The sequence below is a fragment of the Anomaloglossus baeobatrachus genome, chromosome 7 (genome assembly GCF_048569485.1).
Source record: "Anomaloglossus baeobatrachus isolate aAnoBae1 chromosome 7, aAnoBae1.hap1, whole genome shotgun sequence".
Lineage (NCBI taxonomy): Eukaryota > Metazoa > Chordata > Amphibia > Anura > Aromobatidae > Anomaloglossus > Anomaloglossus baeobatrachus.
The window spans coordinates 218,478,561-218,493,432 of NC_134359.1; the positions used below are offsets into that span (position 1 = coordinate 218,478,561).

The 14,872-nt window shown below is 49.0% G+C and overlaps 1 protein-coding gene across 2 annotated transcripts in view; it reads left to right on the top strand.

The window, feature by feature from the left end:
- The window catches only part of LOC142246079 (LITAF domain-containing protein-like), a 74,717-nt gene that overhangs the window by 48,788 nt on the left and 11,057 nt on the right, over positions 1-14,872 (top strand). For both annotated transcript variants that reach the window (XM_075319099.1, XM_075319100.1), the window contains exon 2: positions 4,033-4,094. In XM_075319099.1, the coding sequence (XP_075175214.1) occupies positions 4,049-4,094 (46 nt within the window). In that variant the 5' untranslated portion in view covers positions 4,033-4,048. The remainder of the gene's footprint in view (positions 1-4,032; positions 4,095-14,872) is intronic.

Consider the following 14,872-nt stretch of genomic DNA (forward strand, 5'->3'; position numbering starts at 1 on the left):
TGAGTCAATATAGTGGAAAAAGATGCGAGAGAACATGGAGTTGCAGTGGTGGAAGGGGTATGTGGCGATATGACTTTTTGGGGTTTTTTTCTGCCCTATGTCTGATATGCTGTGGGATCTTCAGAGACCTCAGAGCACAATAAGAAACATTTGATTCACATCGATTGACTATAATTGAATTTTCCTTGCAAAATTCGATTTATCTGCCAAATTCGAATTCCGGGAAATTTGGTCATGTCTTTGTTTTCTTTACTTGTGTATTGTTGCCTGGCTACTGGGTACTAAATTCTGTTCTAAAGCTCCTAATGGTATTTGTTTGCATCCTGGTCAAATTCTATTTTTTAAGCTGAAAAACACAAAATTGAGTGTAATGGTTTATGTATATTTTTCATCTTGAAATTAATGTACAACTGTATTGGTATATGCAAAGCAAACAGAGAAATGTGATGCTATAAGATCATATTTAATGCACCACTCCAGCATTTAGTTTATATTTAAACAGCACTGGAGTGGCGCTTTATATGTAAGCCCCCTGTCATTTAACCACCTTCCGGCAATTTTACCTTTTTGCTGCGGTCCCACGGTGCCACCTTGTGACCGTAACTTCTGATTGGCCAGAAGTCAAAAGTTACATCACAAGCTCCAAATGCTTCTCTATGAGAGCCAGAATGAGGCTCTCATAGACTTGTATTGAGTTGTGAGATGAAAAACAGGAGCTGCCGGCAGATATGAAGTCACAGAAGACTAACAGGAGCACTACTGGAAAAAGAGAAGCCAACAGGACAACAGGACAAAAAAAGACAGGTATCAGGGGGACTTAGATTTGAAGAGCCACTATAGTAATGCAATAAACAAACAACGCTGTAGTGATGCTTTAATGACATACCTGGTCATTATAGTAAAAATATTGTAATACAAAGTGTATTTTAACTATATTTTATAGAACTAGGAAACAATGCAATCCCAAGTGTTTGGTTGTTTGTCAAAATTTAAAATGACAAATTCAAAACATTTAAGCCCTTCTCCAGAATACGCTGGAAAAATGCACAAATTTGGATGTGTGAATAGCTTGATTGAATTGTATGGGTTTGTGTGCTCTGTTTTAAGCTAGTGTTCTATAACATCACATTTCCCTTGTGTCAATACAGTCCATTTTTTTTTACCCAACACAAAGGCCCATTCTCTGCTCTAGTGCCAGCTCCAGTAGCCAAGGCTCCGTTGTTCTTTCCCACCCATTTTGGCACACAGCGATTTTGGGTGTAGTTGCAGTCTGTAAACATCACCTTGGTATTCTTCAGATCTATGCTGTTACCATTCTTACCTTTCATATATAGTTTAGTGATTATACGTAAGGTTCCACAACTTCTTTCAAGAGTTTTCTGATACTGTATAATGGACTTCAAATATCCTCACAAAATTAGTTTAATTTTGCTGTCAATAGAAATAATTATACTAAAATAAAACTGCATATAATTACATGAGGTTATTGCTGTGCTTGTTGTGACTATTTTTGTTGCCACGTTTGATATCCTCTGAGGATATGTGCAAACATAGAACAAAAAGGCTGTCACGCTCGCTGGGTGTAGCAAGTGTGGCGTGGTGCGTTCAGACCTACGTGTGTCTGGTGCACAACAAAATACACACGAAAAGGGGGACACCGAGGACACAAAAATAACGGGAGGCCCTGGAACTAGTGAGAGGGGTAGGTCTGCAACTGTCCCTTCTCTCCTCACCAGTCCTTATACAGTCTCCGGAACTGTCGCCGAATAGGAACCTGTGACCCTTGGAAGATGCTATAGTAATCCTGACTAGTGAGGGGAAGGTGGGATTCACTAGACCTCACCACTGCATGAACAACACACCAGGGGGGTAAAGACAAACAGGGGGAAAATAAACAACCAAAGGGTTATTGCCTAAGCACAGGAACTTGACTTGCAGAACCTTCCTCAAAGGCGGCCACGTCACATATGAATTTGTATCTTCAGAAAGGAATGCTGGGATACACCACTATTTAAACCTAAAAGGCTTACTTTACTTAGTAAAAGCAGCTGATCACTCAGCAAGGAACTGCTTTAGAAAAGCTACAATTACAAAACTGGCACTTAACCACTTAGTGCCAAGTGAAATAAAACCCATTTAAATAAATAGAGCCAGATGAGAGTTTCCAGTCCTAAGGCTGTCACTGGTCTCAACATGCAGGGAGACGATCATGACAAAGGCATTGTGAAACCAGTCTAAAAAAATCGTCCAAACCTGCAATAAAATCCTCATGTGTTTCATGCTGCCTATGTTCTCAGGTTATGTGTGGAATTTATCTGCTGATTTCGCTCATGTTGCAAAGGATGAAAACCAACCTGAAGACCATTTGCATTTTTTTGCAAAGGAGACCACATGCTACTGATTAGAAATACTGCAGGGGGTGTGACAAACCCCATTCAGTACTTTTAGGCTATGTTCACATGCAACGTTTTTTTTTTTTTACATTTTTGCTCTGCATCCAAAACCTGGTCTTTAGGCCCCTTTCACACGTCATTTTTACTCACCCGGCGTCCAGCGATGTCCTCTGCAGCCCGTGCAGCTTGCTGCTTCTGAGCCAGCTCATTATTGTCGCGCATATTCATGATGCGCGACACAGCCGACCCGGAAGCAGCTGCTGTGGGGGTCAGCGCCGGCCGGATGCTGCACCGCGGGAGCTATCAGCACCATGGAGAGCAGGAGCAGGCACAGGTGAGTTGATTACTAAGTGCAATCACGGGCGACGGAGAACGGAGCCCGGATTGCACTTAGACAACCCACGTGTGCCGTGATTCACGGCACACGCAGGGACCTGTGCGCGCTCCCGCTGTCCTTGGTGCTGATCGCTCCCGCGGTGCAGCATCCGGCCGGCGCTGACCCCTGCAGCAGCTGCTTCCGGGTCGGCTGTGTCGTGCATCATTAATATGCGCAACAGTAATCAGCCGGCTTAGAAGCAGCAAGCTGCACGGGCTGCAGAGAGTGCGGCTGAAGCCGGGTGAGTAAAAATGTTTATTATTTTAAATGCACGTTTTTTTCTGGCACGTGTCTCACGGATCACACCACTGCGTGGTCCGTGGAACATCAGTGATGCCAGAAAAAAATGGACATGTCTCCGTGCAGCAATCACGCACACGCGGGTACGCCGCACGGAGACACGTGCAGTGAAAAATCACTGACGTGTGAGCAGACCCATTCATTATAATGGGTCTGCATATGTCAGTGATTCTGGTACGTTTAAAAAAAAGCACAAACGTTCCAAAATCACTGACGTGTGAAAGGGGCCTTAGGCTGTAAAAATACTGCGTTCAAAACTCACCTTTTATGGTTTTTCATATCATTTTTGCTGCATTTTGAGTCATTTTTGAAGCATATTTGGGTGCTTTGTCTACAGTACATGTTTAATAAAGTTAGTTTTAATCACCAAAAATGCTTAAAACATGCAAAAAACATTTATTGATTTTTTTTCAGTGTTTTTCATTCTCATATTGCTTCCTATTAGTGAAATTATGCCAAAAAATTGCTAAAAGAATTGACATGCTTCAGAAACGCTGCAGCTCTCAAATTCAATCAGGGAAAAAACAAATTGTGCATGAGATTTTTGAGATCTAAAAACTTTTGCTTGTACTGTAAAAACCAACCTTTAATTTGCATAAAAAAAACTCAGCCAAAAAGTCTTTGCAAAAACGCTACATGTGAACATAGCCTTACTGTATACTGTATTTGGCTGCTGAATTTCGGTGGGGTTCCAGAATCGAAAATACACATATATGTTATATTACAGTCCCTCAAGTTTGCCCTCTAAATTGCTGCTGAAATGAGACTGAGAAGCTGTAGGTAGGAGAAGTGCCGAGAAACAGGTGTGGCATAAACAAGATCACCTCTAGACCAGCAGGGGTAGTAGAAAAGATGGAGAAATAGATTTGATTGTCAGCAAATCATTGATCATTTTACAAGATGGGAATGATATGTGTAGGCACAAACTGCTGATTTTTCACATCCTTTTTCTTTCTTATGCAGGTGAAAAATAACTACCATGTATGACTCGGATAAGGGGTATGCTCCAGCAAACCCCCAACCAGGTGGGTAAAACAAGGTTTAATATTTCTCATGTTCATTTTTAAAAAAAGACTTCCATTAAGTGTTTTTTTTTTTTTTACTAAATATGTGCATGTGTGTATCTGTAGTGTAGTGTGTAGTGTTAGGCTATGTGCCCACTGGACTCTGTATCTGCGGATTTTTCTGCATCAAAATCCGCAGCTTTCCCCCGGAATCCGCACCTTTTCATAGGTGCGGATTTTGTGCGGATTTGACGAGGATTTGATGCGGATTTGACGCGGATATTGTTTTGGATTTTACGACTTTTTTTAATTCTATTGAATAGGCAAAATCCGCACAAAAATCCGCAATTAGGCTATGTGCCCACGGGACTCTGTATCTGCGGATTTTCTGCATCAAAATCCGCAGCTTTCCCCCGGAATCCGTACCTTTTCATAGGTGCGGATTTTGTGCGGATTTGACGTGGATTTGATGCAGATTTGACGCGGATATTGTTGCGGATTTTACGATTTTTTTTAATTCAATTGAATAGGCAAAATCCGCACGAAAATCCGCAATTAGGCTATGTGCCCACGGGACTCTGTATCTGCGGATTTTTCTGCATCAAAATCCGCAGCTTTCCCCCGGAATCCGCACCTTTTCATAGGTGCGGATTTTGTGCGGATTTGACGTGGATTTGATGCGGATTTGAAGCGGATTTAGTTGCGGAGTTTGCGATTTTTTTTAATTCAATTGAATAGGCAAAATCTGCACAAAAATCCGCAACAATAATTGACATGCTGCAGATTTTTACGGACGAAAATCCGCACGATTTCCGCTGCAGAAAAATCCGCAGCGTGGGCACAGCATGTCCCAAATGCCATAGAAATGGCTGGGGAGTAGCTGTGCTGCAGATTTCTGGAAAATCCGCTTCTTTTCCGCGAGAAATCCGCGGCAAAATCCGCGCATTTTCTGCAGCGTGGGCACATAACCCAATAATTGACATGCTGCAGATTTTTCTGCACGAAAATCCGCACGATTTCCGCTGCGGAAAAATTCGCAGCGTGGGCACAGCATTTCCCAAATGCCATAGAAATGGCAGGGAAGTAGCTGTGCTGCAGATTTCTGGAAAATCTGAGGCTTGTCCGCGAGAAATCCGCGGCAAAATCCGCGCATTTTCCGCAGCGTGGGCACATAGCCTTAGCGTGTTAATATAGCACCCACTACTCCGGGATTCATCACCATTCCGCTCCTCTTCTGAGTCAAGTGACGGCAATTCAGACTCTCTGGCTCACTCTATGCTCTATGAGTGAGCGAGAAGTCTATTTTACAATGTAAGTCTATAGAGCCTTGCTCTGATGCTCCATAGACTTACATTGTAAAAGTCACTTCCAGGTGGCAGAGAGCACAGTGTGACCCGGTTATGTCACTGAGAAGAGGAGCAGAACGGTGCTGGATCCCAGAGAAGGTGTCGGAAAGTGAGTATATTTACACACTCACTCTACACTTTATACACATACATACATTTAATAAAAAATAAAATTAATGGGAGTGCTTCTTTAAGCTGTAATATATTCAGCATTGTATTTTTTCTGTTGTGTTTTTTTTGTTTGTCATTTTTTTCTCTTAAAAAGTTGCATGCTCAAGTAATGGCATTTTTATTTAGCCATTTTTACCCGTGATAAAAAAAATGCATGAAATTTGTGCTGTTTTTATTTTTTACATACACCAAAAAAAACCACAAAAAAGTGGATATAAAGGTAGCCTTGAGCAAAATCAATAGTTGTAAATTTGTGAATTAAAGCTAAATGTTAACATATTAGCTCCAATCAAAGACTAAAAATGAAAAATTGACTTCAATTGACTGAATTCAGATGATTCATGGATCATCTATGGAATTCCACGTGCAGAAGCCATGTGTCTCCTGACCGAAACTAAAAGACTCATATATTTCTATGAGGCTGTTCATTTGGGTATGGAGATCTGCACTCATTTTGGACATTGCGACAAGGACTGTGAAACCCAGACACTTGTTTGCCTTACCCTATCCAAACCACACTCACAAGTGTTGAGAAAACTGAGACATTGTGGTAAACATTTAGCAACCATACACTTTAGAACTCTATATGTTCTTCAGCTGTCCCTGCATCTGCATTTGACATGTGGGCAACTAAAATAAAATTCTCTGCAAGGTCAGGACAATTTCTGAACATCCTACAGAGCAACCATTCAATGGTCAAGGTAATAAAGAACTGAAAACTATAGCATTAAAATAATTTTGTCAGCAGAATTTTGCTATGTAATCTGAGGACAGCATGCTGTAGGGGTTAAAACACTGACTTTAGCAATGTATCACTTATTAGGCTGTGTCCTTACAAAGAAGGTTTTATCACCAAGTAATTATCACTGCCTGGACTACTGGGCTCATGAGCAGTTGGACCACTCCCCGTCCTCTGATAAGTAGCTCACTGTCAATATACAATGTACACAGAGAGCTGTGCTGTGGGCGTGGTTAGCTTTCTGAGCTCTTCTACATCTATGAACTCTGATTTTGTCAGAACAGCTTCACCCAGTAAACTAAGTGATACATTGTTGGAATCAAAGTCTCTTTTCCTACATTAAGCTGCTCTCAGATGAGGCTAGAAAAACATCGTGTCAGAATCCTTTGCTGCCATTTTTTTTCATGCCGAATTGCTATGAGAAAAAAAAACGCTGATCAACACTGCCTCATTACATATCATTGGTCAAGGGCTGTCTGGGAAGAAATTGGATGTCACTCGTCCAATGTATATGCTCATGTGAGTGAGCCCTTACACTGACCATCCAATTTTTCTATATTGTGAGTGTATTAAATGCGCAAGCAAAGAACTGCCTGATCAAATTCCCTATTGGGGCTTAAATAAAAAGTAGAAAAGTAAAATAAAAAAAATAAGAAAAAAAATAACTAAAAAAGAAAAATTGATCCAATAAAATATAAGCTCGGCACTACTACATACACTGGATCAATTCATGGGGATAGAAGCGTTTTTTGTACATAAGCGGTGTTCAAAAGTCAAGAGTCCGATATGGCAATCATAAAGGCTAAATTGCCCCTCATCATGTGGATATAAATTGAAAACAGCTAGTTATACATTCCATAGAAAGTAGGGAGGAAAAATTGAAATGACATGGGGCGCAAATGATGTTTAATCCGGTGGTACCAAACAGAGTTTGAAAAGGTGCACTAACCTGGTGCAGTTGTGTTATAGACACACAACCACTAAGATCATGTGATAAGGATGGCTTCTGCAGAACCCAGGAATATAGGGATGAAAAAGATGGAAGACAAGGGTTAATCTGCGCTGCCAGAAGATCACTGAAGATCGATATTGTATTCCCCATCTCATTTTATTGTTCTACGTGTTTTGGAGCTGTATAACCCCTTCTTCAGGACCAAAATCAATAATATACATACATAATAATGTACATTATTGATTGTGGGGGTTATACAGCTCCGAAACGCGTAGAACAATAAAATCAAATGTTTTAATCCTCATCAGTCTTCAGTGATCTTCTTCTGGCAGCGCGGATTAACCTTTTTCTTCCATCTCCTCCATAGAAAGTAGGGAGGAATAGACAAATGTTCTGATCGGCAGGTAGTCATGACCATGGAGCCTAAAGCCCCCGTCACACATACCGATTTCGCTAGTGAAATCGCTGAAACGTCACAGGTTTTGTGACATATCAGCAACCTCGCCAGCGATGTCGCTGTGTGTGACACGTAGCAGCGAACGGGCCCCTGCTGCGAGGTCGCTGATCGTTACAAAACAATCAGGATCTTTTTTTTTTCGTTGGTCTCCCGCTGTGCAGCACGCATCGGTGTGTTTGACAGCAGGAGAACAACGAGCACCGACTCTGTGTAAGCAGCGTACGCTGGTAACCAGGGTAAATATCGGGTAACTAAGCAAAGCGCTTTGCTTGGTTACCCGATATTTACCCTGTTTACTAGCATACGCCGCTTACAGGCTGCCAGCGCTGGCTCGCTGCACATGTAGGCGGGGTAAATATCGGGTAACTAAGCAAAGCGCTTTGCTTAGTAACCCGATGTGTACCCTAGCTACTTATACAGGGAGCCAGTGCTGCCAGCCTGTAAGCGGTGTACGGTGGTAACCAGGGTAAATATCGGGTAACCAATCAAAGTGCTTTGCTTAGTTACCCGATATTTACTCTGGTTACCAAGCGCAGCATCGTTACACGAGTCACTGGTGGCTGGTCACTGGTCGCTGGTGAGATCTACCTGATTGACAGCTCACCAGCGACCATGTAGCAACGCACCAACGATCCCTGCCAGGTTGGATCGCTGGTGGGATCATTGCTGCGTCGCTAAGAAAGCCATGGACCCCATAGGGGGGAGGGGCGACATGACCAGAGGGAAGGGAGGGAGTGAGGGGTTAATAAAGTGAATTAAAGGGCATTATGGGCCCTTTTAGGGGATTGGTGGAATAGGGTCACTGTAGGGTGGGGAGGGGGCTAGTATATAAACTATAGGGGAGGGGTCTTACCTTCCTTGTGACTCCGGACAGCAAAGGATTCAGACCCAGGGACCTCCAGGAGCTCGATAGGCTCCTCAGAGCGGCGATGGCGGTGCACGGGGCCCAGGCAGTGCAGTCCCACGTCAGGGCTGCCTGGGCTTCCCCGTCGGCACCTGCCCCTTGCACCCCCACCATAGATGCGGGCGGCGTTCCAGGCCCCCCCCCCCCCCATCCGATATTCCCCAGGCGCAAGGGGGGCAAGGAGGCACAGCGAGAGCCCCCCTCGGGACCCTCCGCGGCGGGGCGGGAGCGGCAGCTCCCTGCGTCTGCCCCGGCCGCCGGGAGGAATCTCCGGCGAGGCCGCGGTGGCCGAGAAGGGGGCGTGGCCAGTCCGGGGGCCTTCTTCCGGTCTCCGGCCTCGGGCTGGAGTCCGAACCCCTGCGGCGTCTCCCGGCCGGGAGCGAGCCCGGCGATGATGTGAGGCCAGCGGTGGCCTGGATGGGGGTGGGCCCGGCCTGGGGCCTACTTCCGGTCCCAGGCCTCGGGCTCAATTTTCCAGGCCGGCGGCAGCCCGGGATCGGGGGCGTGCCCGGCGCGGGACGGAGGCCCGGGGAGGGGGCGTGTCCAGCCTGGGGCCCGCTCTGGACGCCAGGCCCCCGGCGGTGGGGCACGTCCCGGCGGCAGCTACCACACAGGAGCGTGCCCGGCAGAGAAATGAGGCTGGCAGTACCCTCCAAGGACCGTGAGGGAGCCGAGCGCAGGCAGCCAGCAGGGGGACCGGTGTGGGCAGGCGCCACCCGGATACCTGCAAGGCTGGGGAGAGTAAGGGGGGACGGCGGGAGCCCGGCGGTGACTGCCAGGTCCCTCATAGCAGCTGCACTGCGCCCGGCGGCCGCGGTCTCCCCCGGGCGGGGGAGGACCAGCAGGAGGTTCTGGTCGGAGGCCCTGGAGGGCGAGGGACGACGGTGGGGAGCCCCCTGAGTCCGGGGAGCGGCTCCTCCAGGAAGAGGCCTCGGTCAGCGGCGGCCCAGGGGGACAGGACGGTCTCGTGGGGCTGTCGCCGCACAGCAAGCGACGGATGTCGACCACCAGTGCCCACGCGGCGGCCCAGGAGGGCGGCCGTGGTGGAGGGGACGCATCGGCTGCGTCCTCTGGAGCTGGAATGGTGGAGGACGCCTACAGCGAGGAAGAAGAGGGAGCCCTCAGGTCGGGGGACGAATCTGACGAGTGGATGGCGGAGGACGTCGCGGTACCAATTTCCATTTCTGCGCCACGGTCGGGTGAGCTAGCCGTGGATTCGGCATTGCTTGCGGCGCGGGTTGCTAGTTTTGGGGAGGTGGCTGCGGGCACGGCAGCGCCAGAGGGGGGGGGTCAGCATTGTTTAGTCAGTTGCTGGGCTTGGTGCGGGGTTTAGCGCGCGCGCGCCGGCGGCAGCAGCGGCATGGACGGGTCGGTGGTGGATGGCGCAGCGTCGGTCAGCAGCGAGGCGGCGCCGATAGGGACGGGTGCGGTTGGTGGAGTAGTGGAGCCCGCGGGGTAAACAGCGGTAGAAAAGGTAAATGGGGATGAGGTGGTGCGTTTGGATGATAGGGCCAAGTTTACGTGTGCTTTGAAGGACCGTTAGGGGCCCACCTCAAGAGGGAGGTGAGGGACAAGATTTGGGAAGGGGGAGTATGTGAAGATATTTTCCCTGCTACCCCTGGAAAAAAAAAAAAAAAAAAAAAAAATTTTAATCTGGACAAGGTGAAGCCGAACGACTCCAAGAAGGAAAGGGAAGAGGAAGAAAAACGCCGTTATGGGCTCCTTCCTCGTTCCTTTTCCAATTGGCTGCAGGCGTTCGGAATTTTGGCAAGTGTAATAGGGGAAAAGGAGCCGGAGCACTGCTCGGCTCTGTTTGGTTATCTGGAGGTAATGGGGGAGGCGTATCGCACGGACAGGGGGCTTGCCGTGGCTGCGGTATGATGAGCGGTTTAGGCAGCGGAAGGCGTTGCGGCCTGGCATGCGGTGGGACCATGAGGACATTTCCTTATGGATGCGTTTAATGGCGGCCCCGAGCCAGCCCTTTCATGGCGGCGCCGGGGGGAAAGGGAGCCGGGCCCTCGGGTACCCAGAAAAAGGGAGTGTGTGGGCAAGTTCACGACGGCCGGTGCAAATTTGGGGCAGCATGCAGGTTCAAGCATGAGTGCTCCGGCTGCGGGGGGACGGGTTTGGTAAAAGGGAGGACGCCAGTGAACATAGGGGCAATGGCGCCATTTTTACATAGGTATCCGGACGGGGCAGCGGCGTCAATTTTGCGGTTGGGTTTTATACGGTTTTCAGATTCCGTCAGCGGGGGAGGCATTGCCCCCGGTTTTGTCGTACTTTACGGTCGGCGAGGGACCACCCTATGGTTGTGGGTGGGAAGTTGGGGACAGAGGTTGAGTTGGGCAGGATGGGGCGTCCATTTGAGAGCCCGCCGTGCAGTAATCTGGTGGTGTCCCGGTTGGGGGTGGTGCCGGAGACGGAGCCGGATAAATTTTGGCTCATCCATCATCTTTCATTTCCGGGGGGGGTCGTCAGTGAATGATGGCATCGCGCCAGAATTGTCGGCAGTGTACTACGTCTTGTTTGACAAGGCGCTGGACTTGGTGCGGGCGGCGGGACGCGGTGCATTGATGGAAAAGGTGGATGTAGAATCGGCGTTTCGTTGGCTGCCGGTGCATCCGGAGAGCCAGCACCTTCTGGGTTGCTGGTGGGGTGATGAGTTTATGTTGATCGTTGTTTGCCTATGGGCTGTTTCAATTTCTTGTTGTATTTTGAGGCGTTTAGTTCCTTTGCTGAGTGGGTGGTGCGGGCCGTGTATGGCTTGTCCTCCATTATCCACTATCTAGATGATTTTCTTGGTGTCGGTCCGGCGGGATCCATGGTTTGCGCTGGCTCGTTGTTCACCTTACAGAGAGTGGCGGATAGCTTTGGGATTCCTTTTGGCACAGGATAAATCGGAGGGGCCGGCGATGGTTATGCAGTTTTTTTGGGAATTGAGATTGCCTCTTTGGCTATGGAATGCAGGCTGCCGGAGGGGAAGATGGTGGACTTGTGGTGAGTGGTAGCAGCACTGCTGGCAGCACGGAAAGGGCGGCTGAAGGTGGTGCAGTCTTTGCTCGGGAAGTTGAACTTAACGTGCAGGCTTATGCCAATGGGGCGGGTGTTCGCCAGGATTTTGGCGGCAGCTATGGCAGGCGTACGGCCCCCCGGCGCACTTTGTGCGGGTCACGCGGGAGATCAAGGAGGATTTTCTGGTTTGGGATGTTTTTCTTGCAATGTTTTAGCGGCCGAGCCTTGTGGTTGAAGACGGTGGTGCCAATGGTGTGCTCGAGCTGTACAGGGACGCGGCCGGGGTCGGCGGGTTTCGTCACCCCTTTTTTCAGGGACATTGGTACGTTGGGAGGTGGCCTGAGGAATGGCGGCAGGTTGGTCTGGTAAGGAATCTGGCCTTGCTTTGGTTATTTCCGATCGTGGGGACGTTGGAATTGTGGGGGGGGTCGCAATTTTCAGGACGTAAAGTGTGCTATCACTGCGATAATCGGGCGATGGTGCATGCGATAAACAGCTTGTCAGCAGAGTCCGGACCGGTAGTGGCTTATCTGCGGCATTTAGTGCTCAAGTGTTTACTGTGGAACGTTCATGTAGTTGCGAAACATGTGGTGGGGGTGATACCGGGGTGGCGGACGCTTTATCTCATTTTCAGTCCGCAGGTTGTGGGAGTTCATGCCGGGGGGCAGACGAGATCGGAGCAGGGTGTCCAGAGGACTTGTGGAGCCTGGTGAGGCATTGATTGCGGGTTTAATTAGGAATTCGGTGAGTGGCAGGAGATGCTGGGAGTTATGTTTGGTGACGGGCGAGCAAATTACTTGTTGGCGCTACTGGCACTGGTGAGCGAGGATTTCAGGGCTGGGAGTCAACATCAGCAATGATACTTAGGGTGGCGGCTGTGGCCTTTGGTTGAAGGTCAGGGGTGAGTGGGGCGTGCCGCGGAATTTTGGGTGCGGCAGGCCTTGAAGGGTTTTCGTAAAGGGGCGAAGGAGCGGGACACTAGGCGGCCCGTTTCTTTGGTTTTGTTACGGCGATTGGTGGATGGTTTGCGGGAAATTGGTGTCTCAGTTTATGAGAGGGTGCTTTTGAAACGGCTTTTGTGTTAGCCTTTTTTGGGGCGTTGGTGAGCCCTTCCAGGTTCAGGGGGGGTGGTCTGATGTCCGAGGTTGTGGCAGTGGTGGGACGGAGAGTAGAGTGTCGGCTTAAGCGGTCCAAAATCAGACCAGATGGGTCGAGGCAGGTTGGTTGTGATGGATGCGTTGTGCCCGGTGCAGATGGTGAGGAAGGCGGTCTTCTGGGCCCGCTGTTACGACACGTGGATGGGTCTTGGTTGTCTCGTTACCAGTTTGCGGCCGTACTGAGGAGTTGTTTGCGCTGTGCGGGGGAATGCCCGGGAGATTACGGGCCTCATTCCTTCAGGATCGGGGCGGCTGCGGAGGCTTCGCGTTGTGGGTGATGACATGGTGAGACGAATCGGTTGGTCGGAGTCTTATCGTTTTCGGGTGTTATGTACGCCCACAGTTGTTGTCCCAGTGAGGGCGTTATTGAGTAGTTGGTTGTGGCTTTGTCGGGGTTCCTTGCTGCAAATTGGTGTTGGTGGGGTGTGTTTGTTAAAGTTTCTGTGGTTGTAGGAATCTGCCTGATGTGGATTCTGGGGCACTCCTTCGTGTTCTGGGGGGCCCGTCGGGCCGACGCTCGCCTGAATGGTCGGCAGTTTGGTGGGGACAGATCGCTTGCGTTGGTCAAGTGGTTCGGTGTGCGGGGCATGGAATGGAGCAGGGTCGTGACGGAGTTTGAATGCTATTGCAGGGCGGATAGACCTCCGAACGTGTTGGTTTTTTGCACGTGGGGGGGGAAATGACTTGGGAGCGCAGGCATCACGTGATTTGATCCGGGACATCATGATGGATCTATTGCATTTATGGACCGGTTATCCGGGTTTGATGGTGGTATGGTCGGATATTGTGGCCACATTGTTGTGGAGGGGGGCACGGGCAGTTGAGAAGCTTACTCGCGCCCGGGCTCAAGTGAACAGGGTGGTTGCGCATTTCGTGCGGAGAAACAGCGGTATTGTAGTGCGACATGCGGATCTGGAGTCGCCGAAGTGGCAGTTTCGGAGGGGTGATGGGGTTCACCTTAAGGAGATTGGGTTCTGATCTATGGGCCTCGGGTTTGCGTGATGGTGGAGCAAGCCTTGGGTGTGTGGCGGGTCCAGGCCACGTAAGGTGTCACGTGTCCTGTCCTGTGGCGGGGGTAGGTCTGGTCCAGAGGCGGTTGTAAGGGATTGGTGGCTGGACTGAGAGGCACTGTCTTGGTATGGTGTCTCCGGGTTCCGGTAAATTGCAGGCACGGGGTTCTGCAAAGTTTGGGGGGTATTAATCCACGGGGTGATTAATACCTCATCTCTGGGTCGGAGTGTTGCGGCCAGGGATATTGGTGGAGGAAGTGGTTTCTGGACCGGGCCTACATGGGGTTACATGTACAGTTATTATTTATGTGTTACCTATTATTGGTTTGGGGTCGCCCGTTGGACGGCGCCCCCTTGTGTTAGAATGTTAATAATAGGTAATAAAGGCTGCTGTGGCCAATTTGTTTAACCAAGTCGCATGCAGTCGGTGTATTATTTATTAGGTTAAGTTGGGGATACTAACCATCACGACCGGAGAATCCTTCCTCAGTGGTCAAGAAAGCCATGGACCCCATAGGGGGGAGGGGCGACATGACCAGAGGGAAGGGAGGGAGTGAGGGGTTAATAAAGTGAATTAAAGGGCATTATGGGCCCTTTTAGGGGATTGGTGGAATAGGGTCACTGTAGGGTGGGGAGGGGGCTAGTATATAAACTATAGGGGAGGGGTCTTACCTTCCTTGTGACTCCGGACAGCAAAGGATTCCCGCCCACCCGCCCTTGTGTTTTGCGAGTTCGTTTGGCTATGTTTTGGTTTGTTTTTAATAAAAAAAAAAAAAAAAAAAAAACAAAGAAAACAAAATGAGAAAATGGAATGATGCAGTTTTTAAAAAAGAAAAAAAAAAAAAAAAAAAGGAATACAGGTTAGAAAGAGTCGTATGTTCTGTCGCAGCAGCGGGGGTAGGTCTGGTCCAGAGGCGGTTGTAAGGGATTGGTGGCTGGACTGAGAGGCACTGTCTTGGTATGGTGTCTCCGGGTTCCGGTAAATTGCAGGCACGGGGTTCTGCAAAGTTTGGGGGGTATTAATCCACGGGGTGATTAATACCTCATCTCT